Source organism: Moschus berezovskii, chromosome 16, assembly GCF_049115385.1.
Source record: "Moschus berezovskii isolate FMDL1 chromosome 16, NW_MosBer_1.0, whole genome shotgun sequence".
NCBI classification, from domain to species: domain Eukaryota; kingdom Metazoa; phylum Chordata; class Mammalia; order Artiodactyla; family Moschidae; genus Moschus; species Moschus berezovskii.
Genome location: NC_142475.1, coordinates 44,754,047 through 44,781,017, shown reverse-complemented (window position 1 = coordinate 44,781,017; position 26,971 = coordinate 44,754,047). Strand labels below are relative to the sequence as shown.

At 35.8% G+C, this 26,971-nt stretch overlaps 1 protein-coding gene across 2 annotated transcripts in view; it reads right to left on the bottom strand.

Moving 5' to 3' along the window:
* Window positions 1-1,355: 1,355 nt before the first annotated feature.
* Window positions 1,356-26,971, bottom strand: part of UBE2W (ubiquitin conjugating enzyme E2 W) — a 62,838-nt gene continuing 37,222 nt past the window's right edge. Inside the window, exons 4-6 of one of the 2 annotated variants that reach the window (XM_055432614.2) lie at window positions 18,074-18,229; window positions 13,998-14,073; window positions 1,356-6,989 (exon numbers count right to left, since the gene is read on the bottom strand). In XM_055432614.2, coding sequence (XP_055288589.1) covers window positions 6,976-6,989; window positions 13,998-14,073; window positions 18,074-18,229 — 246 coding nt within the window. In that variant the 3' untranslated portion in view covers window positions 1,356-6,975. The remainder of the gene's footprint in view (window positions 6,990-13,997; window positions 14,074-18,073; window positions 18,230-26,971) is intronic. The other variant, XM_088844793.1, reaches the window with a different exon arrangement.

Genomic DNA, 26,971 nt, shown 5'->3' with positions numbered 1-26,971 from the left:
ACATTAAAGAACACAGTAGTCTTTTTGTGCTGTTATCTAAGGAACAAGCTGTGTAGGGGGCTGAAGGGCAGCCTGGGAACAACAGGGCCAGGCAATGAAAAGTCATAACAAAGGGACTGGAGAAAAGGAAGAAATATCAGAGATGGTTTAAAAAGGCAGGCTCAAAAGGACTTGATGATGAAAAACGTCAGAGAGGACTGGTAAATAGTGTTAGATTCTTCATTTGTATAATTAGGTTGGATAGGAATGCAATTAACTATAACAGAAGACAGATATTTGGGAGGCTGAAAGCAGAGACAAGAGATTTTTAATGTTAAGCTGGATAACTCTTTTGTAGGACAATCATCCATATTAGTGTCTTGCATGATTACATGTATTTACCTATATTAAGCACTTGAAGGTCAAGTACATGTATGAAAGGTATTTTCTGCCTTACTTTCTTAATTTCAGCTTTCCTAATTTGACACTTTTATTCAGTTAATGTTTAATTTTGCCATGTGTTACCGTAGTGTGAAAAGTACTATGGAATATAGGGAGGATTTCAGTAAGACCACTTATCCACGTAGCTTAAACTAGTAGAGAAAAGTCATCCCTTCTGTGAGAGGCAGAAAAGGATTATAACAAAGGGAGAGAGGGCCATCAAAGTACAAAGAAAGACAAACCTTGCATTTATCTAATCAGCTACTCATTAGTTGTTTAGGGCTATAGAAACAGCTTGCTAAGATAAAAGAGCTTTATGGTAGCATGGCTGCCCCAGTGGAGGAGTATGGTGTTTCTGGGCGAGCAGATCGCCTGTGAAAAGAAAACTTAAGACTAGCAGCAGGGCACACTGAATTTCTTCCTGCCAGGAATATCTGAGATGTGGAGATACTCCCTTCTGCTTCTTTCTTTCTCTCTTCTCAGAGCTTCAGGAGCCCCTCAGTTATGTAAGTTAGTTGATCTGTCTGTATACTTAGTAAAGTATCTGCAAGTTCATTACAGCATGTCCAACCTGAAGTTCAGGAGCACCAGACTCATGATTAACTCGAAGCAACTGCTCTGGTCTCAATTTCCATCTTTTCTGAAAACGCCCAGTCTTTAACCAGGACGTAATTAATTGAAGCATGAAGAATCACTAAAATATACTAGGCTACACTAATAAGCAAAGATGATCTTTAAATAAACAAACAAAAGTGCTTTGGTGACTATCTTCATTCTGTTGTATTCATTTTGGAAATGGACACGTTACTATCTCCATAATCTTTTAAAGATCACAGTCTTCTGCAAAGGGGAACTACCATGTAAATTTTCACATTATTATAAACTACAAAAAGTTTTAATATCTATCCAATTTAGCATTGACGTCTACAAAAAAAGAAATCAATGACAACTGCTTTATTATTAAAAGTTACTGAGTTCCATAAAGCACACAATGTAGTTTATATTCAACTAACAAAAGTTTCATACATGTATTTAAAAATATATAATATATAGATTTATCTGTCAACATTTATATTCTATTTAAAAAGCAGTAGCTTTACATATTTTACAACTTGATTTTATAAAATATATACATCCACCCTATGCAAATCTTCCAGCAAGAGCTTTCATTCCTATTAATAAAATGCACAATTTGTATTTCTGAACATTAAGAGAAAAATGGTACCAACTAAAAATAAAAAATTCATTATAACTTGAACATGCATCTAACTCTTGGCTACTAGATAACTGACCTAATAATCTATTCAAATAACTGTGTTACCTTGAGCTTGACAATCAATTTGCATTATGTAAACAATCTGTGGTTAACTATGAAGAGACTTGCATTTCTAGGTATCTGAAACAATCTACCAAACTCTTTATTTGCCCTGTTTCAGGTTTTTAATTAGAGAGGCAGGATTCTTCAATTATTTGATGTGCCATGAAATCTGACAAGTCACACCCGACAAGCCAAAGCCCTGTGAGCTTTGAAACCACACTTTTGCCTTTGAGAAAACAGCTCTGAGAATTATTGTAGGAGCAGTTTTCTCAAAACCCCTGATGATGTGTATACCAAGAAACAGAACAAGAACTGCTTCTCCTTTCCCCAGTCAACTGCACTGAACTTGCAAAACTTGAGTTCTGGTATGTGAGGATGTACTGACGTCTATTCAGACATTCCTGCCACAGAGTCAAAATAGCTTCAGATATCACACTGTTTTATTAACAAAAATTTTTTATAAAAGATATTCATGTAATAATTTTTGAGATTCATCCCCAAATAAAAGTTTCAATACTAACATTAGAGAATGAAATGTAAAAAAAATTCTAAATTATCAGGAGCATAGTCAGAACTAGAACTTCAACTTGAAGGACAGAGATCTAAGTCTGAAGTACAAATTTAGATTCCATGGACCTCTAGTGATAAGGGTGAATATAAGTCTGTCTTTAATTTATGCTGAGAAGATAAAAATCTCCCACAAATTATTTGTAAAAAATAGTTCCATCCAAATCTCAAAAGTGATTAACATTTAATCATTAAATGTTAAAAACTTAAAAGGAAAAACATGTTCATCAAAATAAGCAATTTAATTCATTAGGGCAATAATTAGTCTTTGAGGGACTTCCCTGGTGTTTCAGTGCTTAAGACTTTACCGTCCAATGTAGGGGGTGTGAGTTCGATCCCTGGTTGGGGAATTAAGATCTCACATGCCTCAGGGCCAAAAAAATCAAAAAACATAAAACAGAAGCAGTATTGTGACCAATTCAAAACAGACTTTAAAAATGGTTCATATCAAAAACAAAATCTTAAAAAAAAAGGCTTTGAGAGAGTCACATCCAGAAAGTAAACAAAATTCCCTCAATATCAGTATTTAAGAACTAAATTAGAGCTAACTGGTAGAGTATTTATCAAACAATTATTCAACAAGTTTAGCCATCTACTGATGGACTAAAATTATTTATCAGGAACTTTTGTAGAATGGAGTCTTTTCATTAAAACTTTTTTTGGATATAATTTTAATAACCGTCCTCCGGATTTCCTAGCCTCAAGAATGGGAAAGGGGGAGGAAAGGGGAAGGGAGGAAAGAAGGAAGAGGGGAGAGAAACTGAGTGGTCAGAGGGGCACTGCAGACTGACCCACTGACACCTGTGAGATGAGAAGGCAGAAAAATAAAGGAGGAATAAAAACAGACTGCAAACAGGACTAGGGCCAGGAGGTGCGGATTAAAGACACCTTCTTCACAGACCTTAATTATGCAAAGGTATCAGCATAAAAGAATAGTGCAGCAGCTGGCTTTTGGTAGCAATGAATCCTCAAAGGGACATTCAGTCAACCCTCAGCTCTTTCGGAAAATAAACGTGCATACACAAGTTACAAACCTTATGCATTCAGCTAAAATATGAACAAAAAACTAAATAAAAGTGAGATCAAGAAATATAAGCAGCAGTAACCATAAAGGCTGAGAACTAGTGACACCGAATTCTTTATTAAAAAAAAAAATTTTTTTTAAACACACAGTACCTCCTCTTCTCTTCTATTTTTAGGAAGAAGCTTTAACAAGTTTTAAATGTCTCAATTCTCAAAAACAATAGGCTTTTAAAAAAATAAGACTTGATTACCAGAAACAAGTAATATGTGGTTACATACCATTTTCATATCATTACTCATTTCAATTTATCTTTGATGCAACCTGGGAACAATTAAGCAATCACTAGATACCTGTTTTAGAATCTGAAGAAATTATTATCCACCACAGGAATCTAATGATATGTTTTTGCATACAGTTAAAATTTCAAAAGGGAAAAAAGTAGCTAACTATTCTCATTACTTTGTACCAAATATTTATATACCTAGTCAAAACAATAAAGATCAAGATCTTCCTCCAGATGAACGGTATATAAAAGTTATTTTTAGCATTTTCTTCCAGGGATTAAAAAAAAAAAAGCCTTATTTCCCTGCTGGCTAAAAAGGAGGAATTTGTACACGTAAGTCCTTTAGAGATGAATATTAAATTCCTTAAGAGAACTGCCATAAAATTTGTTTTTAAAAATTTATCTTAAAAAACTGAAAACCATTTCTCTCTTTAAAATCTATGACATTAATTACCTACTTGACTTTTTTTTTTTTGAAAGGGCACCAAGTTTGTGATCTAAGCATGCAAAATAAGGAACTGAATGTATCACTGCCTTAACAGAATTTGGCAAACCAGAAGAATGGCCTTAAAATAAATAAATAAATAAATAAAAAGGAAGAGAGTTCATGCTGTCTAAATCTGAAGGTCTAATTCTGTAGAGCTCTGCAGCAGACAGTGCCTCACAGAGGGAATGTGGGCAAGAGGGAAGTAGCATGTTCCTATGTACACACTTGCTTGGTATTCTGGTTGCTGAGTAACAATGTATTACAGAGAAATATTCTTTTTATTATTACAAAGTCAGTAATTGCCCCTTCTTGAGCAGTGACTTAGGTAAACATCTTTACGTCTTTTAATAATGTTAACATATTTAAAATTAACTAAATCTAAGTGCACATGAGTTTTCAGTGATTCCTAAAGTTCAAGGAAGTAACGCAGGTGTTATCAGACTGCAAATTCTTAACGGTTGGTGCATCTATGTTTTAGAATATTTCGTCCCATCTTCTTTCCTTTAAACCATAAAATGTACCAGAGTTATTTGGTTCTCCTCTACTTTCTTTTTCGTCATCTTATTTTATGGTATCTCTATGTAGAGAGAGAGGCATGTTAAAATATTATTATTCATATTAAAAAATTCAATTGAGACTATATATGACCTATTAATCTATATATAGCAATGTTATCCTTTGACCTGGTATATTAATTCCTTTGGTGAATAAATGTCACAGGTCATTTCCTTATAAAAGGATTTTAGTAAGAGGACCAGCAGTATGGAGAGAGATTCCCCTGTCCCCACCCGGGAAAATGACCAAGTGAATCAGTAGTTTAGAGCAGTTATGTAAAATATGAAAAATACATCATTTACAGCTGCAATTTTCATATTAAAAAGCAGTTAAAAACTAAGAGCAGTTCAAAGCATTCCAAAAAACATTTTTTTTTTTGTCTTAGCTAAACTGGTCAATTAATAGGACTGGTAAGAGACTGCTGAGAGAACTTACGTACATCTAGGCAAGACAGAACAAAAATGTTTTTAATTCTGAATAGTGGTAGTTGCTATTAATAACTAGCAGTATAAACAGTGTCCACAATTTGGTGGCTGGCCATAGTTTAAAAATTTTTTTCAAGTTAATTTCTACAGCAGACGTATTTTTGAAGTCTACCCACCCCTGAGTTCAACAATTATACTTTTAGAGTGTAAAATTATATGCCCTTAATTAACAACATGTACAAAGCTACAAAATGTCATCTATACAGAGATTAAAAACAATTTTTAAAATATTCTCTGCCAATTATTGATTGGATGGTTTTGCTGGGGTACATATTTCAAACCTTTCAGCCAACTGGCTTTCATTTTTAAGCCCAAATTGATTCATAAACTCACTGTATGATATGTCGTAGAGTGCAACAACAGGCATTAGTAAAAATAACATTGTAGTAGAAACAGATTTTGCATATGTGAAAAGGTAATTTATAAAATACATTAATTGCTTTTAAAAAAGAGAACCTAGTTGCAGTATCATTAACTTACTGAGAGTTGGACCTTTCAAACAATTTTTTTTCTATAGAAAAATGTTGTCTACCTGTAAGTGAAGTCTTAAATAACAACAGAACAGAACAAAACAAATCCCTCTAGAAAAAAAAACCTGTATGGTTGAGTCAGACAAATGAGCAAACATACCATTCTATAGTGTACTTTTGCCTAAATTTTAAAATAAAAATGTCCACACTCTTTTGTTAAAACATTAAGCCTCTGTCAAAAATGTATTTCTTATTTTAGGGTACAGGATAGAAGGACAAGATGATACTTACAAGTAAAGAAAATTTACAAGAAAAAACTTGACAAAAGTTTTTCAATTAAAAGTATCATAACATTCAAACTTGACTTCAAACATAACAAAAGAAACAAAATTGCAAACAAAAATGTTTATGGATTTTCCAAACATAAATAAATGAAATAGTGTTTAGGCAGTAGGGCTCATGCTGATGGCTAGCAGGAAGTAACAGAGTGTTATCTATTTGGAAAAAATTGATAATGTACAAACAACAAGCCCGAATTATGGACTGTAGCAGTTTAATCATCACTGCCATTTTTCTTACTTCCAAAATAAAGCCTTGATTAAACCATTTATACCCTATATTACTCATACCTTTACTTCAGAGATTGAGGAACTATGTACAACAAATGAATTTATTTTCACCATAGGGATAACATATTGTACGTCTCTGCCAATGTTACTTGAAAACCGTCCATGTCAAAACAATTTGACAGCAGATATAAACAATTCAATAAATACGCAATGATCTTTCATTACAGTCCTTTAAAGACGCATGTTAATTCATGCTGTTAACCTTAGGTTCACAGTGCATAGAATCCAAATGTGAGCAGTTGGGGTGACTTTCAGAGTATGTTGGATCCCTCACTTTATTTATAATCCCACTCTAACCATTAAGTTCATGTCATAGGCCCTATCACGCATTAATCATTGAGTGGCAGAAGTTAATGAAATTTTTTCCTGTTACAACGTCCATTGCCGGCAATGAACGTCCCAAAACCACCAAGGAAGTCATTGTTATTGCACAATACATGAGGACCTGGAACTTTTCAAAAGCTTAAAAAAATAAAAATAAAAAATGGAATTATATTTGACATTTCCTGACACCTGCATTAATACTGTATGACTAATCAAAGCATGTCAGTTGCCTGGACTCAACCAGCGATCAACATGCGCCCTGAATGCACACGAGTAAAAATGCAGTCAAAGGAAGCAGTCTTCATTGCCTATAGGTCACTTCCAGTCAAAGGTTAAAGTTCAAAGACTGAATGATCAAAGTGCTCATTTTCTCAGTAGGACTATCTTCTGCTAGGAGGATGAGAACAGTGGCATCAACAAGTATCATCTTTAAGAAAAGGAGAAAAAAGATAATTAAAACAGTCAAGCATGCATAAGTAAAAGTTACAAGTCAGTCTAATACAGCAAAAATTTCAAGTAGCAAGAACATGGTTTATGTTTCTGACTCATCTCCCTGGATCCCCTGCAAATGAGTCCATTTTGTGTTCCAGTATATATTTACAAACAAATCAAACTCTAGGTTTTCAGAGAAGTGGCAGTTTGCACAAATTTTAAAATATTATTATCAGTATGTTAAGTTCTATTTCAAATAATAAATTGATATGTGCTAGCACATGATTAGCGGTCATCAGAGAATTCTTTCACAGGTAACAATTTAAAACTATAATGAGACAGCAAGTAAACTCACAACCAACACTGTCATAGCTTAACAAAGACTAATACAAGTCTTGTCTCTGAAGGAAGTAACTTCACAAATGAGGAATAATCTCTAAATCAGTCAACAGTAAATGTTATTAACTTCTCTTCAGAAAATAAATTTTCAGGAAATATATATATATATGCAGAGGAGGTCATTTTAAAAAATCCCAAAGATTTAGTGACACCTTCTGATAGCTTCAACACATTTATGTAACATATAAATTCTGGGGGGTTCATCATTTATTTCACAACACTTACCTCACAAAACATATTTGAAGGACTGTGAGGATTAGTTATTATTCAGGAAGAACCTTTAGAAAGATTTAAGACCAGTGGCAACTAACTCAAAGTTGTGAAAGCTCTCAAGGAGAAAATTCTGAAAAACTGGCCAAAATGTTTTACACAAACCATCCCATATTAGGATTGACATATTGCCAATAAAATTCTCACTCATAAAGACTCAGTGAGAACTAAAAAGCAGTAAATCTGACTTATATGCTGGGCAAATTAGTGAAACATTTCACAGTCCTATACCTTAAGGGTAATATAAATGGTGAAGCAGACTAAATTTTAAAAAAATAAGCTGTATCTAAGTCATTAGAATCCTTTAAATAAATAAATAACATCTGTAAATAGTTTACAGCCTCTGTCACATTAAAGTATATGTCTTACGGGACTTCCTTGGTGGTCCAGTGTTTAAGATTCTGTGTTCCCAATGCAGGGGATGCAGGTTTGATCCCTGGTCAATGAACTAAAATCCGGCATGCCACACAGCACAGCCAAATATACATATATATATATATCTGTTCCTTAAATGACTGCAGATCTTGGAATGAAGAAGATATGTTTGTCATGGATCAGAACAAGCTTCAGAATATGAGGAGGTTTCTTAAAACCTCACTTCTCCAGTAGAATATTTTATAACACTAGGGTTCTTGAAATTAGTACTAAAACTAATCACATTTAAATCGCTAAGCTAAGAGATGCCACTAAAATCTACCTAGGATGTCAAACTACTGGGGAGGAACTCTAGCTGGACCCACAGACTGAAACATTATATATTCATGATGGTTATATGGCTAATAAGGAATCTATGAGTAAAAGTTCAATATGGAGACAGGTAATGACCCAAACCCATGTCCACCTTTTCCCTAAATAAGAAGAGAATCACTAAGAAGGAAAAAATTCATTTGTTAAGAGAGGGAATAGTTCCCTAGTTTTGGCTTCCAAAAAAAAAAGTTGTTAGAGTTAACCTATCTTGGGTCAAGACAAGTATAGGTCTATAAAAGGCAGTGAAAGGACACAATTATGTTTAACCTCTTGGCTACAATATTTGTGGCAAAATTTTATGGCCTAAAAAAAAAATCTTATCATAAACCACTTAAATTTGTTCTGGAACTAGGGAAAACCCTACTAAAATTATACCCTCAAATATAATACAAATTAGCAGTTCCAAAGAGGTGACACCTACCATGGCTAACTTCACTGGGTCTCTGGAAATTATGAACAAGAGAACTACGTTAGAAGATCACTTAATTTTCCCCAAAGTATAAAAACTATCACATTTTATTGGAAATCACCTCCCTGAATATTCCCAGGGACAGAAGACTAGAAGTAAAGGAACACAGTAAGAGTTTAGTAGATATGAAGTGGGATTCCACCTCCAAGAAAAACAAAAATCAATCTTTATAGTTAAGTTTGTGTCTCAACAGTTTAGGGAATTAAAAGTTTTCCTCTGATGAAGTGACTCAAGAAAGATTACACAGTAGATCACAGAACTGCTATCCCAAGAAAATAAAGGGCAAAGAATTAAACTGAGTGAAAGTTTGGACTCAGGAATTTAGAAAGTGGTTGTATAATACAAAAAGGTAATACAAATAAAAAGGTTCACAACGAACAGAGGTAAACCTTCAGATACATACTAAGCAAGGAGAAAAGGAATTGTTTTACTAGTCTGAGATAATTTTGTGTTCCTATCCCCTTATAATCCTTATTATCCTATAGGAAATGTTCCAGTTGAATGGAACCAGAATGTACTCTATAGTTTTATACAAAAAGGCATTCCTCTACTCCTCCCCACTGGTATTGGGCAGCTCAATTGTGGTATGTCAGCTGAGTCCTTCTCATCTAAACAAAAGGAGATCAACTCAACTTCAGATTTGTTGTTTTTCATTAATAATGACTCCACTGTACATCCTGGAAGCCCCTTCTAAGGTACACAGCTGTCACTAATCTGAACCCAAATCTCTCTTGCCTCTTTGATTACACCTGACAAACATCCTGGCCCATGCTGACCCAAGTATGTTGGTCAGCACCACACAGAATGGCTGTGGTGTTTGACACCTGAGGCTTACAATTCTGCGTGGTTTCTAGAAATTGAATGATAAGTGTTTCGGTGAGTTCTTCCAACACCAAGCAAGCCTTTATTTAGTCTCTGATCTTTTGTTTACCGCTGCAGGTCACATCTTGACATTGCTCTGAACTTGCAATCCTTTCAGAATTAAGGTGATGATAAGAAAATAACTAGAGCCCATATTTCTTGGTAACTCGCATTCTAAGGAGAACACAACCATTACAGATCTTTTGGAACTAAAGTGGCTAAGCAGAAAAATGTAAGCTGAAATTTCCAAAGTTTCAAAACAAAACCGATGTGGTTCTGCTTAATGAATGAGTATGATTACCTTTTTTGATAAGATTTTTCCAAATTCAACTATAATGCCAAGGTGAACTATTTTTCATATTGTTTGTAATTGTTATCGTGGAATGTAGAAAAGAGAAAACAATAGAAACTAAACAGCTGAAATGCTTTAGCTATGGAAAGGTATAGGAAGAGTTCAAGGAAGAGTCCCTGTACTCAACCACCTGAATGACAGGGTGGGGGCTCTATCATCTCAAAGTGTAATGAACACTACCCTTCATTGATTTCGTATGACAGTCATTAATGGAGGAAAACCATCCATTTAACGGAGAAAGGAGAAGAGGAATGATGCAGGCATATAAGGTTAAAGCCAAGAGCAGAAAATTATCAAAGTAAGAATGGGGGGGTGGAGGAAGGTGGGTGGAGTGTTTTCCAGTGTCCGACTCTTTGTGACCCCATGGACTGGCAGGCAACCCACTGGAGTGGGTTGCCATTTCCTCAACCCGAGTACTGAACCCATGTCTCATGCGTTTCCTGCACTGGCAGATGGACTTTTTACCACTGGGAAGCCCAAAGAATAAACTGAGTATGTTTTAAACAAGATTATCTGTAAATGAAAAAAAGTATTTGTATCTGCAACAGAAAACAAGACCGAGAAAGTCACAGTTTAGTTGAATTAGAATCAGGTGCCTTTTTAAAATGGCTAATTCGTATAGGGGCAGGGATACTTTCAATCTGTTTATTGGGAAGATGAATTACTACACAGACTCTGTACTATTTTACATTAAGTAAGAGGTTAATTTAGTTTAAAAAGCCTTAAAAAAAATTCTTCGCTAACTTGGAGATGATCCATCTTTAAACAATTAAGACTTTTCTACTTCGGTTATAAAAATACAGATTTCTCAAGTAACACATAAAAACTACCAACTATGAAAAACAATGTCTATAAAGTATATTTTAAATAATTATTATATTTCCTGACTTATTATGCACGTGTTCTTATTCAAAAGCAGGCAGTAAGAAATTCTAGAAGTATTAAGTAAAGGCCTTCTTGTAAGTCCTTTCAACATAACAAGACAACATCAGAGAGCTTCAAAGATGATTATCTTTTTGAAATTTCCCTGTGGAATAGAAAAGAAAATAGGAATATATTGTCTAACAATGGGGTGGGACAGAGTGGCAAAGAGGACTATACTTTCAAAATATATGTATTTTCTAAATTCCATCACTCTAAGACAATTTATTCTCAAGCTTAACAGCACAAAAACTTAAAAGTGGTTTTAAAACACTATGGGGGAAAAAAAAACACTGTGGGAAAGATAATAGGGGAATTTTTCTATTATTAGTGAGGTTGGGTCAGAAATAGAATGACAACTACCTTGCCAACTTTGACATTTTAAAAAATGTTTGATGTAGTTGGGTTTCTCAACATTCTTGACTGACTTATCTTAGTCTCTGATAATTTAAAGAACTTATGAAAGGTAAAGGGAACTGTGACACTCAAGGAATGTTTTTGTTTTTATTTTTTATGGTTTTTTGTAAAGGCACAGAGGGAAGAGACAACTCAGTGCTCAGTCCTAAAAGGCAAGAGGATGTGAAAGAAAGAGAAGCTGTTAATCTTAAAAGATTAACTTGCTACCTCAGATATGCAGGTAACAGCACCCTTATGGCAGAAAGTGAAGAAGAGCCTCTTGATGAAAGTCAAAGAGGAGAGTGAAAAAGTTGGTTTAGAACTCAATATTCAGAAAACTAAGATCATGGCATCTGGCCCCATCACTTCATAGCAAACAGATGGGGAAAACAATGGAAACAGTGACAGACTTCATCTTGTGGGGCTTCAAAATCACTGCAGATGGTGAGTGCAGCCATGAAATTAAAAGACGCTTGCTCCTTGGAAAAAAAGTTATGACCAACCTAGACAGCATATTAAAAAGCAGAGACATTATTTTACCAACAAAGGTCTGTCTAGTCAAGGCTATGGTTTTTCCAGTAGTCATGGATGGATGTGAGAATTGGACTCTAGAGAAAGCTGAGTGCTGAAGAATTGATGCTTTTGAACTGTGGTGTTGGAGAAGACTCTTGCGAGTCCCTTGGACTGCAAGGAGATTCAACCAGTCCATCCTAAAGGAAATCAGTCCTGAACATTCATTGGAAGGACTGATGCTGAAGCAAAACTCCAATAATTTGGCCACCTGATGCAAAGAACTGACTCATTTGAAAAGACCCTGATGCTGGGAAAGACTGAAGGCAGGAGAAGGGGACAACAGAGGATAAGATGGTTGGATGGCATCACCAACTCAATGGACATGAGTTTGAGTAAACTCTGGGAGTTGGTGATGGACAGGGAGGCCTGGCGTGCTGCAGTCAATGGGGTCACAAAGAGTTGGACACGACTGAGCTGAACTGAACTTGCTATACCATCAGGCTTCCCTGGTGGCTCAGATGGTAAAGAATCTGCCTGCAATGCAGAAAAGACAGGTTGGATCCCTGAGTCAGAAAGATCCCCTGGAGAAGGGAATGGCAACCCACTCCAGCGTTCTTGCCTGGAGAACTCCACGTACAGAGGAGCCTGATGGGCTACAGTCTATGGAGTTGAAAGAGTCAGACTCAACTGAGTGACTACCACTGCTATACCACCAGCAAATAAGAAAAGTTTTATTAAGCTCTTTATCCTCCTCCTTCAACAAAACAATCATTTTATAAAACTGCCAATAAGTTTCAAAATATTAAAATTTAATCATTTTACCGTGTTGAACTTTTTTGCCCATGCTTGTAATTAATTTATTCTTGAGTAGCAATTATAAATGGTCTTTATTTTTACAAAGCTGTTTTCCACAATTTTATTTTTTAACTTTACATTGACTGTGATTTGAGGTTTTTCCCCAAGCTTTCATATAAGATCTACATTTTCATATATCTAAATGTTTAATCTGTGACTCCTTTTAAGTTCAGAAGTTCTTTCTTCCTTCATCCAGATTTGATACACAACTTAAAAAAAATACTCTGTCTACCGTATGTAGTTTTTAAAATGCTTATTAATTCAATACAAAGGAAATATTTTCTATATGAAAAGATAAAATCTTCTTTCCCCAAAACACCAATTTTCTAACAGGATTACTTACTAAATAATTTTTCCCTTCTCATTGGTTTGTGATACATCTATTTACCACATATTCAAAACTTAAATACAAAAAGGCCTAGAAAAGAGTAATTCTATTTAAATGTCTATTGTTACACTATTATCTTTTGGTGTTTGGTAGACTTATCTTCCTTCAATATCTTAATTAAAAAAAACAAAAAAACAAAAACCTGCTTTCTCATCTTTCTTCCAAACCTTAAAAGCACCCATTCTATCGTTCTACTGAATTTCTATTGAACTACACATTAAACCAATAATTTGTAAAGACATACATTTTTATAATATTTCAAAATAATAATTTTATGGTTTCTTTTTTTCTGTTTTTAATTTCAAACACCTCTTTGAGGAAGCAGTTTAGAAAATGTGGTAGCAGCCTTCAATTATTAAGCTACCATCACCCAACAAAAACAGAAATTAAAATATTAAAAATAATGTATTCATAAAGCTACAATCAGTAGAACCTCAGATTTTTTTAGGAATAACTATTAGATTAGGAAGAGCTTTCTTTAAGTTAACAGGTCACCTCTAACAATGTGACATTCCACCCGCTAACAACAATACCACATCTGAGTACCCTGGCATCGTAACTTCTATCTGCAGTAACACGTTTCCAAAGAGGCTAGTTCTAATTTGATTTATTATTATTAAGTACTTCTTTTTTGTAATAAAATAGTAGGGCAGAATATTCAAGCAATTTTAGATTCTACTTGTATGATGGCCATGATTGTATGTGCTCCATTAAAAATCTGGTCTAACTTATCCACAACATCCATTATATAATTCCTTCTTTTTCCCAAGCAGATTTATAATCTTTCAAACATAAATAATGAAAAATTATCATTCTAAATAAAACTGCTTACCATGATACCACCATTTTGTTTTCTTTGGATTCTTGTTACATGTTCGAACATAAAAGGAATTATCTGGTGGTCGTCTCTGAAACAAAAAAGTTTAAATAGATAAGTTACAAAACAGGAAAACATAAGGAGATAGTTTTAATAAAAACCTCTAGGCAAAATTATTATAGAATGTATAAGAAATGACATAAATGCTTATGTCACAACTGAAAAACAATATATTCCAGGAAATGTAGCCTCTAAAACACTGAATTTTTTTTTTCCCAAAATAGATATGCATATGTGATTTGGGTTAGCTTCCAGTGGGATTACTAGAGAATGACGATCAACCACAGTGGCAGCATTAGGTTCTAAAGAATTCTAGTTTTATTTATCTTGTCTCCCTAGAAATAATTTAATAATTATTTTTATGAGCTAATCAAAACAAAAGTCTACCTAACCAGCTTTGTCTGAGAAATTCTCGCAATTTATAAACAAAGGATTATTGCTCTCCTATAAAAAAAATATAGTTAAGGAGAAACCAAAGGATTCAGTTTCCAAAATGTACATAAGAGGAAAAGAAGGGGGAGATACATTAGCATTTCTGCTATACATATGCCCAGACCAGCACACTATTAGGAGCATATGGCAGCTCTACAGGGGAGCTACATCAGAAACAGTGATGCCAACAACAGTGAAGACAGGCTGTAAAAGAATTTTCTTGAAAACTATTAGATGTTGATCAAACACAAGAAATATGTGCCTCTCTACAAAGATTTGGAAACATGTGAAATGTGTATTAGAGCCACTGAAGGCAGGTTAGTAGATATATGATGCTGCTGCTGCTGCTAAGTCACTTCAGTTGTGTCCGACTCTGTGTGACCCCATAGATGGAAGCCCACCAGGCTCCCCAGTCCCTGGGATTCTCCAGGCAAGAACACTGGAGTTGGTTGCCATTTCCTTCTCCAATGTGTGAAAGTGAAAAATGAAAAGTGAAGTCGCTCAGTCGTGTCCGACCCTTAGCGACCCCACGGACTGCAGCCTACCAGGCTCCTCCATCCATGGGATTTTCTAGGCAAGAGTACTGGAGTGGCTTGCCACTGCCTTCTCCGAGATATATGATAGGTCCAACTAAACAGCAATGTTGAATAGGACTATCGACGTAGCAGGAAGCAAAACTGACAGTCTCACTTGATGCTTCCAAATCCATATACAAAACTATGATCTAACTCTAATGAGATAGCAATAACAGTAATTTAACAGAAAGAGTAGAGCATAAGACAGTGAACAACTATTCCAAGACCATCCTGTTTATACAGTTAGAGAAAATTCCTGAAAAATTATCATGAAATTATATGCCTACTTCAAAGAATAGATGGTCTGCTATTGTTTGTCCTGTAAAGTCATAACCTGTGCTCGTGTGGAATAAACTGCTACTGCTGCAACAATTTTATAAACTCATTTACCACAACCCAATCTTCAAAAATCAAAAGAAAGGGGAAAAATTCATTCTAGTTGCTTTTATCAAGAATATAAGCAAATTAGTAAGTTGACTAGGAGATATGTTTCTTAAAAAAATATACAAAAAATTGGATTAGCTAAATTGTTTTAAGAATGGAATACAAGCTGGAAAGTTTGGACCATCTATATCACAAGATCACTGAGACTAAAGTGTAGGTTACTGAAAGGACCCTGGTCTCAATATCAGAAATGGATCTTTAATCTGTGGACATAATGGATTTAAAAGCCTTCAGTCTAGGGAACCATTCTTGACTATGAACAAGGAAATTGGAACAGAAGAATTATGAATAAAAAATGCCTATGGTAAAATTAAAATTTGTATTCTGAGAGTTGACTATTAAAGTGAAATCCATACATCCATGTCCACTACAGAATAAAACTCACCTGTTTTAACAGAACAATTTTCAGTGAATTTTAAAAGACTTTTTTTAAAGTTTGCTTCATGCTAGACTCCGCTCAATGGCAGAGCATGTTTCCTCTTCATCTTAGTAACCTGGTACTTAACACAGTAACAACAGCACATAGTATGGTCCTAATAATGTCTGAACTTTCTCATTTTTCACAAAATTAATGCTGTCAGAATCTAACTTCCAGATTATCATTTTGGTTGAATAAATCATAATTTATAGTTTATATGCTAAAGCTGAAACTCCAATACTTTGGCCACCTCATGCGACGAGTTGACTCACTGGAAAAGACTCTGATGCTGGGAGGGATTGGGGGCAGGAGGAGACGGGGACAACAGAGAATGAGATGGCTGGATGGCATCACCAGCTCGATGGACATGAGTTTGAGTGAACTCCGGGAGTTGGTGATGGACAGGGAGGCCTGGCGTGCTGTGATTCATGGGATCTCAAAGAGTCGGACACGACTGAGCACCTGAACTGAACTGATTATATAATATAGTTTATCAATAATTTAAATGGATGATTAGTCTTTAACTATGCAAGAAATACTAAGAGACAACTAGAAAGTGAGGGGAAAGATGAGGGTTAGAAAAGGATGAAGGAGTTAGAGAACAAAATCATCTTCTAGTTTTTCACAGTCAATCACTGCATTTAAATGTAAACAGATCTAATAATCATAAGGCACTTGTAAGAACTATGCACAAACACCACTGACATTAATCTTAACTTCTCTTATGAAATCCTATAGTTACTGCCTCATCTTTCTACAGACATTAAAATTAAGAGAAACCTTTGTAATTGTAAACTGCTCCGCCCCACACCTAAATTTAAAGTCTGTATGTGTGTTGGGGTTGGAGGCGGGGAGAGGAGAAAATATGGAAGCAATAAATGAATAAAACCTGTTTCCACGCCCTTGGGGTTAACAAAAGCTCAAGTGTAGCCTAAAATGCAGCCAAGAAAAGCCAACAACCAAGAGGAAACTCAAGTTAAAAGGTGATATTAACATTAGATAATATGTACCCTCTTTCATCTATTCTAAGATGTACATTTTTTTCTTAATATTTTACCCATATGGGGATCGTCTTTCGACTAAGGGTATGTGATAGTTTAACTGCAAGAAGTTTCTTTCTTTCTCTTGTGGTACATAAAATTGCATATTAAAGGCTTTCACATTAGAATTAACATATATGCAATTTAATCCATTATTTCCCATTCTTATTTGAACAGAAATTTTTTTTATAAACTGAACACCAAGAAACCTCGTATGGAACTCACATTCTAAGAAATTCACTTTGCAAACAAGTGGCTTAGACTGTTTCAAAATCTAGATAAGCTACCATTTAAAAATGAAGTACTCTCTTCAATGTTCCCTAAATAGTAATTTAGTAAAAGTGGCAGTTCAAATGAGAAAAAAAGCCCTGCTACAATAAATGAATAACCCTATAGCTCCCTGATCTCTAAGATAAATTCATTTTTCCTTTAAACAGAAAACAAAACAAAACCCTCCCCTCCCCCTCACCATGGAGAAGAGAAGCTTTAAAATGTAGAAATACAATAATATTGAGACACTAACCATCAAGCAGGAATGACAAAGAGGGCTGGAAACAGAGAGGATTTAGATACTTTAAAAGGGTATTCTAAATTTAACTCACATGATTTTTCTTTCTGGTCTTTTCCCCCTTTCTCATTCAGACAGAATCTGTAGATTAGTAAAGGAGAATAAGAGGAAAAGTCCTGAAAATTCTATTAGTAATTTAGTCTGCCGCCTTCAGTCTAGTCTTTATGATAGGAGAGCTCCGGTTCCTGGAAAATTCCCTAAGGAAGGTTGATAGGGTGGAAACCAGCAGAGAGACGAAGGGAGCTAGAAGGCTTGTTTCTGGGGATTCCCACAGTGAAATTTAGAAACCATAATTTCTTATACACTTTTGCCCTGTGCATGCCTACAGAAATAAAACTTGGATTATTTAAGAACATCTGAAGGAATTTCCTATTTAAGAAATATAAAGTCTGATGTCTATCATCAAATTATTTTCCAATCTACTACTAAACATCCTCTATAACTTCATAGTAAAAAGCATTAAGTACTTTCTTCAAATAAATTTTATATTAAAATAGTTTCTCTACCTGAACTAAAAGAAGAGCTATTACCTGAATAGTTCTGAAAAGTCCTACCTTTTCTTTGCAGCTGGAAAGCATGCTAATAATGCTAAGACAAACTGACTGGACTGAGAGCGCTGGGGACCAGTCTTCTGTTAGAATGGATAAACAGATATGACCATTGCTATAAACATGAGGATGAACAGGAATATTTTCACCAGTAAACATGACCTAAGAAAGAACAAAATTCCATTAATTTTATCTGTATTACCAAAAAATAAAATATTCTCCATATAAGTTAGTATTTTAAAAACCAAACTGAAAACAAACAAGATCAATGCCAGGAACAAGATAAACAACTGCCTGTAGTTTACTCTTATCAATTCAATAAGTAATGGTTTTACTAATATGAATAACTATGTAGTAGGAAAAAAACCTTCAGATTATCTATTTTATATTTCAGCTATTTTTCACAAATTACTTTTAAATTTTCTAAATTACCAAGCATTTTTAGACTAGTGAAAGACAACTATATGTACAAGAATGGTTTTTCAAATTCTACTCATTGTTCTCCACATACAGAAATTAAATACACTAAAATTCCAAATCCAAGTGTTCAATTTTAGGACAATATGAATTACATGTGATAGGAACACTCCTCCTACTGACAACAATGCTATTACCTAAGGTACCATATACATAAAAGGAAATGACTGCCATATATTCTACCTCATCTAAACTCAAACTGCCAGTATGATGAACAATTTCAAATTACCACTTATTATGGAGTAAAGACCTATGTGCTTGGATGAAAAAGCAAAGGTTGAATGAGTCTCCCAATTATTTGCTCTTTTCCTCTGCTTTTTCTTTTACTCAATTCTTCTATCAGTTTTCTTCTTTATCCATCTTGCCTCAGCACTGTTTTGAAAGATCATAAATCTATTATTTCCTTCCTTAGCCCTAATACATTCAGAATATCAATAGTGCTGCTTCTGAAACACATCTATCTAAGCATCTGAATAGGCAGGAGACTAAATTCATATATTCCAAGGAATCTGTAAGCTCAGGCCAAACTAGATCAAAGTAGAAGTCTCATATTTAACAAAGCTTAGATATATGTTAGTTCATAATAAATCACTTTGATATAAAATTAACCATCAATCCTCTAAGTGAATTTTATACTGCAGTATGATGCACCATTTTCACTGTTGCAGCAATTCTTAGCAGTCATTCTTATTTCTTGATCTGCCCCCTCACCCTTTTAAAAGTTTCTGGCTGTGCCTCCTGTCATTTAGGATCTTGGTTTCCTGACCAGAGATCGAATCCAGGCCCCCTGCACTGCAATCATGGAGTCTGAACCATTGAACTGCCAGGAAAGTCCCCCATCTGGCTCTTAGGGGGAAAAAATATCACCTGGAGATTTGGCTAAAAATACAAATTCAAGAGCCCCACTTTCACAGATTTTGATTCACTAGGTATGATGGTATTTTTATAACACTCAAGTGGTAAAGAACCTGCCTGCCAATGCAGAAAACATAAGAGACGTGGATTTGATCCCTGGGTTGGGAAGATCCCCTGGAGAAGGGAATGGCTACCCACTTCAGTACTGTTGCCTGGAGAATCCCATGGGCACAGGAGCCTGGCAGACTATAGTCCATGGGATTGCAAAGAGTTGGAAACGACTGAAGTGTCTTGGCACATCAAATATAAACTAGTAGTTCCCAAACCAGACTTAACAGTAAGTATATCTCAGCCCCACAAATGGCCTCATACTAAACACAGCAAAATCTTCATAAGGAAAAAACCCTACCTTAAGTGATGAAAAACTGATGTTATATATTGCTCTAGGTATATCCCCCCTTTTTTTCTCCATTATAGAGCAGAAGAGAACCAGTGAAAAAAGTGTGGCCACAATAAGGTATGCTATATTTTAATACAGGATATATTACAGTAAATTACCATAAGTTAGGTTTTGCTTTTAAATATCTACCTACAAATCCGATTTTATTACAATTTTACAAATACTTACATTTAACAAAGAACACTTTCACATGAGTAGGTGTCTTCTAATATTTCTACTGCTAACATATGGGACCCATTTCCTTGGTTGAAGCTAATATAACATTCCAACAACACAAGACTCTACACATGGACATCACCAGATGGTCAAAACCAAAATCAGACTGATTATATTCTTTGCAGTTAAAGAAGGAGACTCTCTATACAGTCAGCAAAAACAAGACCAGGAGCTGACTGCGGCTCAGATCCTGACCTCCTTATCGCCAAATTCAGACTTAAATTGAAGAAAGCAGAGAAAACCACTAGACCACTCAGGTATGACCTAAATCAAATCCCTTATGATTACACAGTGGAAGTAACAAATAGATTCAAGGGATTAGATCTGACAGACAGAGTGCCTGAAGAACTATGGATGAGGTTCATGACATTGTACAGGAGGCAGTGATCAAGACCATCCCCAAGAAAAAGAAATGCAAAAAGGCAAAATGGCTGTCTGAGGAGGACTTAAAATAGCTGAGAAAAGAGAAGTGAAAGGCAAAGGAGAAAAGGAAAGATATACTCACGTGAATGCAGAGTTCCAAAGAATAGCAAGGAGAGATAAGAAAGCCTTCCTCAGCGATCAATGCAAAGAAATAGAGGAAAACAATAGAATCAGAAAGACAAGAGATCTCTTCAAGAAAATTAGAGATACCAAGGGAACATTTCATGCAAAGATGGGCTCAATGACGGACAGAAATGGTATGGACCTAACAGAAGCAGAAGATATTAAGAAGAGGTGGCAAAAATACACAGAAGAACTGTACAAAAAAGATCTTCATGACCCAGATAACTACGATGGTGTGATCACTAACCTAGAGCCAGACATCCTGGAATGCAAAGTCAAGTGGGCCTTAGGAGGCATCACTATGAACAAAGCTAGTGGAGGTGATGGAATTCCAGTTAAGCTATTTTCAAATCTTAAAAGATGATGCTGTGAAAGTGCTGCATTCAATATGCCAGCAAATCTGGAAAACTGAGCAGTGGCCACAGGACTGGAAAAAGTCAGTTTTCATTCCAATCCCAAAGAAAGGCAATGCCAAAGAATGCTCAAACTGTCACACAACTGCACTCATCTCACACGCTAGCAAAGTAATGCTCAAAATTCTCCAAGCCAGGCTTCAGCAATACGTGAACCGTGAACTTCCAGATGTTCAAGCTGGTTTTAGGAAAGGCAGAGGAACCAGAGATCAAATTGCCAACATCCACTGGATCATCGAAAAACCAAGAGAGTTCCAGAAAAACATCTATTTCTGCTTTACTGACTATGCCAGAGCCTTTGACTGTGGATCACAATAAACTGTGGAAAATTCTGAAAGAGATAGGAATACCAGACTACCTGACCTGCCTCTTGAGAAACCTGTATGCAGATCAGGAAGCAACAGTTAGAACTGGACATGGAACAACAGACTGGTTCCAAATAGGAAAAGGAGTACGTCAAGGTTGTATATTGTCATCCTGCTTATTTAACTTATATGCAGAGTACATCATGAGAAATGCTGGGCTGGAGGAAGTACAAACTGGAATCAAGACCACCAGGAGAAATATCAATAACCTCAGATATGCAGATGACACCACCCTTATGGCAGAAAGTGAAGAGGAACTCAAAAGCCTCTTGATGAAAGTGAAAGAGGAGAGTGAAAAAGTTGGCCTAAAGCTCAACATTCAGAAAACTAAGATCAGGGCATCTGGTCCCATCACTGTGGAAACTGGCTGAATTTTTTTGGGCTCCAAAAAAACTGCAGATGGTGACTGCAGCCATGAAATTAAAGGACGCTTACTCCTTGGAAGGAAAAGTTATGACCAACCGAGACAGCATATTAAAAAGCAGAGACATTACTTTGCCAACAAAGGTCCGTCTAGTCAAGGTTATGGTTTTTCCAGTGGTTATGTATGGATGTGAGAGTTGGACTCTAAACAAAGCTGAGCGCTGAAGAATTAATGCTTTTGAACTGTGGTGTTGGAGAAGACTCTTTAGAGTCCCTTGGACTGCAAGGAGATCCAACCAGTCCATCCTAAAGGAGGTCAGTCCTGGGTGTTCATTGGAAGGACTGATGTTGAAGCTGAAACACCAATACTTTGGCCACCTGATACAAAGAGCTGACTCATTGGAAAAGACCCTGATGCTGCGAAAGATTGAGGGCAGGAGGAGAAGGGGACAACAGAGGAAGAGATGGTTGGATGGCATCACCGACTCAATGGACATGGGTTTGGGTGGACTCTGGGAGTTGGTGATTGACAGGGAGGCCTGGAGTGCTGCGGTCGCAAAGAGTCGGACATGACTGAGCGACTGAACAGAACTGAATGCTTAAAAAAAAAACAAGGGATTTTAAATCTGCTGCATTCAGGACAAATGCAGCCAATCTAAAACTTCCAACAACCCAAAACACGCAAAGTGATTTGTTGCACATGGTGCACATGGTACAGGTAACCTCTAGGAATTTGTCTAAACATGGAAAGGTTGAGTTTCCATGCCAGAGAAGAATTCCTGAAATATAAGAAAAAACGTTTTTCAACAGTCTATTCATGTAAAAGTCTGGTAAGCTGTCTGCACAGTTTTGATGTAAACTTTGCTATTCTGGTTCTCTGCACATGACATAAGCCTAACCACTGCTGAATTTCTTCAAGGCCACACTCTTAACTGTCCTCGTTTATTTAATATGCAGTACAAGCCAGAGAAGGAAATGGACATTTCAAGCTTTTTTAATGCAGCTAAATAGGTTCTGAAAACTTTAGAGTCTTTAAACTTTTCAGAGGTGAAAACCTATTTCTGGGGGGCCAGGGTAGTTGCAACTAGCTGATAAACAATCTAACACAGATGTGACAAGAAAACTGAATACAATGAATTTGAAACCAAAGGGAATAAAGAGTTTTGCTAATTTGTTTTTTAAAACTATTTATTGAGATTCAAAGCAGTCATTCAGATTAAACAGCAACCAGAGTGCGATATTCCCCATTACGTAAACCAAACTGAGTAAAATGGAATTACAGACTTTCAAGAACAAGCTGTTTAATGGAAAAATATTTAGAAAAGGATCTTAGATCTAATGCATGTGAACCACATCTGAAATTCTGAGTCAGCATAAGAAGCAGTCCTCAAATGTCTCTAAATTTCCAAATACCCTGCTATCAGTGTGGCTCAAATTCGAAAGCAGATAAGAGCTGAGAGAAAACTTTGCTTTTGGAGGTAAGAATGCATTTCCCACATACAACCTAAAATTTTAATCAAGTCAACCTCTGGGTAACCTTTGGGTACTAAATGTATTATTTGTTCATAAAACTACTAAGATCTAAACTGAATGCTACCAACAGTGATAATATAAAGGGTGGATATTAGCTAACTGTTTCTAATATGAAATTCATGTTACTTGTCATACCTGAGGACTTTAAACATCATGCTCAATACTCACTGACCTCAAAGTACTGATATCTTACCACAATGCAGGCATACTAATGTGTTCAAACTAATGCTCTGCAAATGATTAGAAAGTCAGTCACTGAATATGGTATGTCAAGATAGGTCAAAATACAATAGACATAGAATGAGCAATACAAAACAGGCTATAATTATAAAAGTAAATCTATAATATGGACACCAAGGTTTCTATAGGGACAATAAAAGGGAATGTTTTCTCTGATTAAAATTGCAAGTAGATGAGAATACTTAAAGGGCAACTACAAAAACTGAACATACAAGTAGACAGTTTCATAAACTAATCTAATTATGAATAATATATATGTCATAGATAGTCTAGCATAAATGATAAATATTTGACAAAAGTGGTTGGGGACAAGAATTTTAGAATAGTTTTCAATTCAATTCTCCCCTTTTCGGTCATCTAATATGTATCAGTAGAATGAATATTAATAGTTTTCACAAAGCAGTGAGAATCAGACCACAAACAAAAGGATGAAGACACTATTTGCCACAATGTTTCTAAAGCTTTATAATCAAGAAGTATATTTTTTAGCACCTTTAAAATAGGTCCAGAATATGGCCACTTTCACAACCTCCATGGTTACCCTTCTGGTCCAAATCACCATCACCTCTCACCTGGGTCACTGCCATCGCTTATCTGGCCTCCTTAAACCCTTGTGCTTCCACATCTCATCAGATAAAATCTTCAGTGAATGGGGAATTTTGCAACCACTTGTCCAGAGCAATGGACCTCAACAAAGTTCTGCTATCAGAAAAATCTTCAAATCTATATGTACATTAAGCTTTGAGTATTGGACCCTTTATTTTATAACCATACAGATAATATGACTAAAATAACTTTAAAATAATTTAAAAGTATTACTGGACTTCCAGTGCTCTGTCATTTTCTCAATCATGGGTGGGGTATCAGAACATATAACTTCTATGAAATGGGAGGGACCATAAAATTAACTGATGTTAAAACGGGATCTTCGTATTTCAAAAGACTGGAAAAAACTGCCCTAGGGTTTCCACATCATTCTACATGTAGTCTTTAATTTTCAGAAATAACATTACTTAATGAATTTGTTGTTGTTGATTAGTTGCTAAATTGTGTGCAACTGTTTTGCCACCCCATGGACTGTAGCCCACCAGGCTCTTCTGTCCATGGGATTTCCCAGGCAAGAATACTGGAGTGGGTTGCCATTTCCTTTCCCAAGGAACCTTCCCAACCCAGGGATCGAACCTGCCTCTCCTATATTTAGCAGGTAGATTCTTTACCACTAAGCCAGTTAATGAATAAGCAGAAGTATTTTCCAAGTTGGTATTCACATCGAATCAGCAGAATGGGAGAAAAGTAACTTGGGTTTGATTCTTGATTGTTCTAACAACTAGCTTTTAAACCATAAACAAGACAATTCACTTCTACAGGCTTCAATTCCCTCACATTAAATGAGGATGAATCTATTTCCTCTATTTCACTGAGCTGTTTCAAGATAAAATCAGAATGAAAGCTACACTAATAAAGTATGATGCAAATACTACAATATAATAGAAGGCATGGAGGTTAATGTGTGGCTGAAATGCTTCAGTTCAGACTTGACCATAAAGAGAATTGACTGCTAAGCTTGACTCCACAGGAAGTAAGAACCATCACAGGATTTACTGAGAAGGGTGAGGATGGTGGTGGTGGATGTATGTGGGAAAACCAATGAGGTAATGGCAGCTTCAAAGAAATCTAACAGCAATGTGAAAGGATCTCTAGGAGTGGGAAGAATTAAAGGCTACTCTGTAATACTCCAAATGTAAACTAAAAACTTGGACCACACAGCACTGATGATAAGATAAGTGATCAGACTGCCTTACGTCTGTGAAAGGATCTGAAAAACCACACTTAAGAATGAGGGAAAGAAAAGAAATTTAATACAAGAAGATGGGTGAACAGATACCCAAAGAGAAAATTCTCTTATTTTGTTATTAGAAAAAAAACTAAGTTTATTAGCTGTGTTAAATTTGGGATGGCTGGAGGTGTTCAAGTAGAGCTGCCCAACAAGTGCATGAAATTAAATCTCAGAAGGAAGAGAGTGTAAAAAGAGTTGGAAATCTGGGAATTAGTGGCTTAAGATGGTTAAAGACATTATAGAGTGAGAAGAATAAAGAAGCTGCTGCTGCTGCTAAGTCACTTCAGTCGTGTCCGACTCTGTGTGACCCCATAGACGGAAGCCCACCAGGCTCCCCCTTCCCTGGGATTCTCCAGGCAAGAACACTGGAGTGGGTTGCCAGTAGAGGACACTAAAGGCAGACCAATAAGCAGGAATGAAACCAGGGAAGAGGATAACAAGCTAAGATGATAGGATTTATGCCAAAGGCTCTCACTTACAAAAATATTAAAGATGAAATTCAAATGATGCTTAAGTTTGACATTTGATTTAGAATTAAGAACAGAGTTTTAGAGAATACCTTAGACTTGGTTTCATGGTTAAAGAAATTTTTTTTTTTTTTAAGATTTGTGAGTTTCCACAGTTAACCTTCTCCAGTATTCCCTAAGGCAAAGTTTCTGATTCCATGATTCCTATTCTTCCTTCACAGGCCTTCAAGGGACTTAGCTGAAGTGAGGTAGGGGAACAGGTTGAGAACAAGTGGATACCTCACGGCCTTCAAGCAAAAACAGTTAAGATGATACTGATAAGCCAAAGGCAACAACAGAAAGTGAAGATCATTTTCTGAAGAGAAGGAATACATTTGGTTTCTGATTACAGCTGATGTGTGGTTATTATAGAAACCCAGAGGTCATGACAAGACACACTTCTTCACCTTTTTTTAGAAAAACATAAAAATGAGTCCCCAACATCTTATTTTTCTGCTCACATAGAAACTTCAGAACTCAAGGAATCAGTTTCCATTTAATACTATGCCTTGAAACAATTATCTTTTTAACTACAGCACAATACAAAAGTTGACTTTCATCTATATTCCCACATGGCTAAGAGAAGATTAAGCCATTTGTGTCACTACTTAAAGTAGTGACATTTTCTTTTCTTGGGCTCCAAAATCACTGTGGACAGTGATAGCAGCCACAAAATTAAAAGACACTTGCTCCTTGGAAGAAACGTTATGACAAACTTAGACAGCGTGTTAAAAAGCAGAGATATCACTTTGCCGTCAAAAGTCCATTTAGTCAAAGCTATGGTCTTTTCAGTAGTCATGTACAGATGTGAGAGTTGGATCATAAAGAAGGCTGAGCGCTAAAGAACTGATTTTTTCAAACTGTGGTGCCAGAGAAGACTCTTGAGAGTCCTTGGACAGCAAGGAAATCAAATCAGTCACTCTTCAAGGAAATCAATCCTGAATATTCACTGGAAGGACTGATGGTGAAGCTGAAGCTCCAGTACTTTGGCCACCTGGTGCAAAAAGTCAACCCATTAGAAAAGACCCTGATGCTGTGAAAGATTGAGGGCAGGAAGAGAAGGGGGTGAGGAGAGATAAGATAGTTTGATGGC